The 4,682-nt window shown below is 34.9% G+C and overlaps 1 protein-coding gene across 1 annotated transcript in view; it reads left to right on the top strand.

The window, feature by feature from the left end:
* The window catches only part of HTR2C (5-hydroxytryptamine receptor 2C), a 127,126-nt gene that overhangs the window by 81,390 nt on the left and 41,054 nt on the right, over positions 1 to 4,682 (top strand). Inside the window, exon 3 of the mRNA XM_077775172.1 lies at positions 1,133 to 1,333. Coding sequence (XP_077631298.1) covers positions 1,133 to 1,333 — 201 coding nt within the window. The remainder of the gene's footprint in view (positions 1 to 1,132; positions 1,334 to 4,682) is intronic.

Genomic DNA, 4,682 nt, shown 5'->3' with positions numbered 1-4,682 from the left:
GATGAGATGGCTGCTTTTACTACTTCTATTCAAAATTGTACTGAAAATTTTATATAGAGTAATTAAGCAAGAAAGAAAATAAAATTCAATGGAAAATTCGAAAAGAATAGATAACATTATCTCTATTCACAGATGACAGTCTTGTAAATGGAAAATCCTAATGAACCTTCATACACAAAAATAGATCTAATAAATGAATTCAGCAAAGTTGCAGGATACAAGCCTAACCCATGAAAAGTAGTTATAGTTCTACGTATGAGCAATGAACGTCTGTAAAGATAATTAGAAACTGATTCTATTTACAACAGCATCAAAAACATCACAACTAATAACACCAGCCATAGAAAGGAATAAAGTGCTGATCCTTGCTACATAATGGATAAACCTCAAAAACAGTATGTTAGTGAAAGAAGCCAGGCACCTATTGTATGACCCATTTGTAGGAAATATCCTGATCGGCCAAATCCATAGAGACAGAAAACAGATTAGAGATTGTCAGGGGCTGGGGGGAGGGAAGAATGGGGAGTGACTGCTTAGTAAATAATTGGACTCCTTTTGGAGTGATGAAATGTTTTGGAACTAGAAAGAAGTGATGTTTGCATAATATTGTAAATGTACTAAATGCCACAGGAACATACTCTTTAAAATGATTTACTTTACTTTATAAAAATTTTATCACAATAAAAAATAATGGATGGGGGCACCTGGGTGGCGTGGTAGGTTAAGCGTCTGACTTCAGCTCAGGTCATGATCTCAAGGTTCATGAGTTCGAGGACCGGGCGATGGGCTCTGTGCTGACAGCTCAGAGCCTGGAGCCTGCTTCAGATTCTGTGTCTCCCTCTCTCTCTGCTCCTCCCCTGCTCCCGCTGTCTATCTCTCTTTCTCTCTCTCTATGTCTCTCTCTCTCTTAAAAATAAACAAACATTAACAAAATTTTAAAAAATAATATATGTAACACTGACGGCATTGACCTCATCACTGTCATCATTACCATTACTAGGGAAAATAATGTTAACCAAATTTCACTGTACTTTAAAAAGCTTAGCTTATGGGAGGAAATGGACAAACATGTAAAACTCTACACCGTTTAATTTGCATAATATATTCTTGTCTTCTCTCTTTTCTCTTTCAGACTATGTCTGGCCACTACCTAGGTATTTGTGCCCCGTCTGGATTTCTTTGGATGTTTTATTTTCAACTGCGTCCATCATGCACCTCTGCGCTATCTCGCTGGATCGGTATGTAGCAATACGTAATCCTATTGAGCATAGCCGTTTCAATTCGCGGACTAAGGCCATCATGAAGATTGCTATTGTTTGGGCAATTTCTATAGGTAAATATCTTTCTTGGCCATTAGAATTGCAGCGGCTATGCTCAATACTTTCGGATTATGTACTGTGAACAACGAACAGACGTCGACTGGTAACATTTGCGTTTAATCGGGATTTGGTTTAAGAATTATTCTTAACCTATTTATCTGATATTTAGGTTAACAATAATGAAAGAAATGTAATGTATATTAATATGTAAATATAAGCATTCTATTTATGCTGCTAAAGTATTTTATGCATCCATATGCCAATGAAATCCGCAACACAGACTCAAAATCTTTTGAGATATTTAAAACGATTTTAAGTACGAAGATGACAAAGATATTTGGTCATCTAAATTTTTTAAATGTACCATTTAAATCTTGGAAAAGATCAATCTATCACAGAATATTAATCTTAATATTTTTATTCTTTCTTATCTTCATAAGTGGAAAAATCAATAACGTCACATCTTTATGAAGTAAACATGTCTAAATTTATGCTGCTAATTGACCTAAAATACACTATTGCACCGTTTTAAAATATCTTCTTAGATTCTGGTTATACACTTAGAAAAAAATCCATTTTTTTAAAGATTTGGGGGAGGTTGAAGTGAGAGAAATGATCACCTTATTGCTTATGATTGAGATATTCACAAATGCCTTCATGATGCTAATATTCAAGTCACAAAACTTAACCAATTGGAATGTAAGGACGTTTACAATCTTCTTTGGGTTTTTTTTTCCCTTTTGCTTCCTCCTCTTCCAGTTGGAACTTACATTTAGTGTCTCATTAAACAATTATTCCTCAAAGTTACGTCTCTATAAAAGATTCTGGTTAAGTTTATAACAAGATCAAGACATCTGTATGGCCTTCACTGATATCATCTAAAGACTTTGACTCGAGGTTTATTGATAAAATAAATTTAAGTTTTAAGATTGTTCTATTGCAGGTGAACACACACACATATCTTTGGATAAAAAGCAATAAAACTTCTCCCAGAAAAAAAGTGAATCTATTTACACAATTTGACCTACATATTCAAGTGCTAACAGATTTTACTTCCTCCACTCCACCGAGCTCCTCTAAAAAGATGCCCGTTCTTACGATGCTTACAAAGGAAATATAGAGCTAAATTAACTGAGAGTATTAGGGGCACCAGCTTCTAATGACGGATGCATAATCTGCAATGATGGTTGTGTTAAGGAGAATAAAAAATTATGGAAAAAATACTATTAGCCTTGAGAAGCTAACAAGATAGTGAGGGATCCAGAAAAAGACAAATCCAGGAAGAACAACTCTGGCTTTTGAGTCACTTTTGCCAGTGATGCATTTGCGACCCTTAAGATGTAAATAACAGGTTGAGAAACTCACTTCACTCACAAGCAAAGAAAGTTGTAAAGCAAGAATACAGAGCAGGCAAGGATCAACCCACTGGAGCTTATTTTTGGGATGCCAAAGGTCTCTACACTAGAAATAAGGATGGGCTAGGCTTAAATCAGTTTTGACATGGAATTCAGGCCTGGGTTAAGTTACCTGTGTAACCAATAAAAATCTGAAGCCTGAAAAGTGGATTATGTTGATTTCATATTTTTCACATTTCTAAATTTATTTGGTATAAGCAAAAAAAACCACATTCTTTACACTTCAAATGATTTCTTTTAATAATTTTCAGCTCCGATAACTAGAATACAATGCTAAACAGACACATGAAGAGACAAGACAAGACGAATCACATACAACATAATAAAATAATACAAAGGAACCCACAGACACTCAAGGTAACGGAATTAGCAGACATAGATTATAAAGAACTATTTGTATAGTGCATATGAAAATTACAAGCTGAAATTAAATATTTCAGCAAGAAACTACAAACTACAAATAGGAACGTTTAAGATTTGAGAAACAACCAGAAAACCTGGAGCTCAGGCATAACACAAAAACCTAACAACTCAAAGACAGTTTAGGCACAACTTAAAAAAGAGCATTACTGAAGATTGATTGGAAGAAATTGTGCTAAATGAAGCAAGAAGGATTGGAAGGATACAAAAGAAGGAAGACTGAGAATAACATACAGTATAAAGTGAGAAGAGTTTTACAAGGTGAGAAATGAATGGCAGAAAAGCACTATTTGAAGAAATAATGGCTTTTGGAACTGAAGAAAGACACTGATTCTCCCACCGAAAAGAGCTCAACAGGTCTCAAGCAGAATGAATAACAAGAAATCAACATTTAGACCCATTATAACAACATTACAGAAAAAAAGCAAAAATCCATTTTAAGGAGAAAATATTAAGAGATCAACTTTAATGGAGCACTGAGAAGATGGAGGAAGGCCTTCTCAACAGCAACAGTGAAAGGTAGGGGTCAAAATGACAATGTCGACCTGCTGATAAAAAAGTGAATACGAAATTAAAACCACATACACAGCAAAATGACACCTCTGGAATTGGAAGTGGAAAGAAGACTTTATCTGGCAAGCAACAGTTAAGAGACATGCCAAAAACAGACTCCTACTTAAGGAAACACTAAAGGATGTTCTTAAAACAAAGGAAAATAGCCACAGATGGAAGCTTGGAGATGCAGGAAACAAGAGCCATGAAAATGGCAACTGCTGAATCACTGTGTTATACACCTGAAACTAATGTAACATTGTGTGTCAACTATACTCAAAAAAATTTTATTTTTTTAATGTTTATTTATTTTTGAGAGAGACAGACAGAGTGCGAGTGGGGAAGGGGTCAGAGAGAGAGGGAGACACACAATCTGAAACAGGCTCCAGGCTCTGAGCTGTCAGCATGGAGCCTGATGCGAGGCTCAAAATCACAAACGGTGAAATCAGACCTGAGCAGAAGTCGGACGCTTAATTAACTGAGCCACCCAGGTGCCCCTCAAAAAAAAAATTCTTTTTAATGAATCATTGAAAAAAAAGAAAATGGTAAATGTGTGGTTAAATATGAGTAACATTAACTGTAGAAAACAATCATAAATATGTGTTCTGAGGCTTAGAATATTTATGGAACTAAAATGCACAAAACAATAGCATATAAGTACAAAGTTTGAAAGTAAACTTTTTCCATTGTCCAGGAGAAGGAAAAAAATGATTTTTAATATTACGCTTTGATGAATAAAGTATAACTTGTACATTCGAGGGTATTCCCTAAGAGAAAAGGCATGTTTTTCCAAATTTACAGAGGAATATTAGAGAATAATGAAGCGAATCCAATAGAGGGCAATAAAAGATAGAAAAAGTAACACAGATCAGGATTGAAACCAAGTATATCAGTAGTTATATTAATTGTAAGTGGAACCAGATACTCTAAGATTGTGAGACCGGATTTGACAAAAGAATCCAACTACGTGTTTATA

The sequence above is a fragment of the Crocuta crocuta genome, unplaced genomic scaffold (genome assembly GCF_008692635.1).
Source record: "Crocuta crocuta isolate KB4526 unplaced genomic scaffold, BGI_CrCroc_1.0 scaffold531, whole genome shotgun sequence".
Classification (NCBI taxonomy): domain Eukaryota; kingdom Metazoa; phylum Chordata; class Mammalia; order Carnivora; family Hyaenidae; genus Crocuta; species Crocuta crocuta.
The sequence above is the reverse complement of the archived record's forward strand: the minus strand, read 5'-3'. Positions and strand labels throughout refer to the sequence as shown.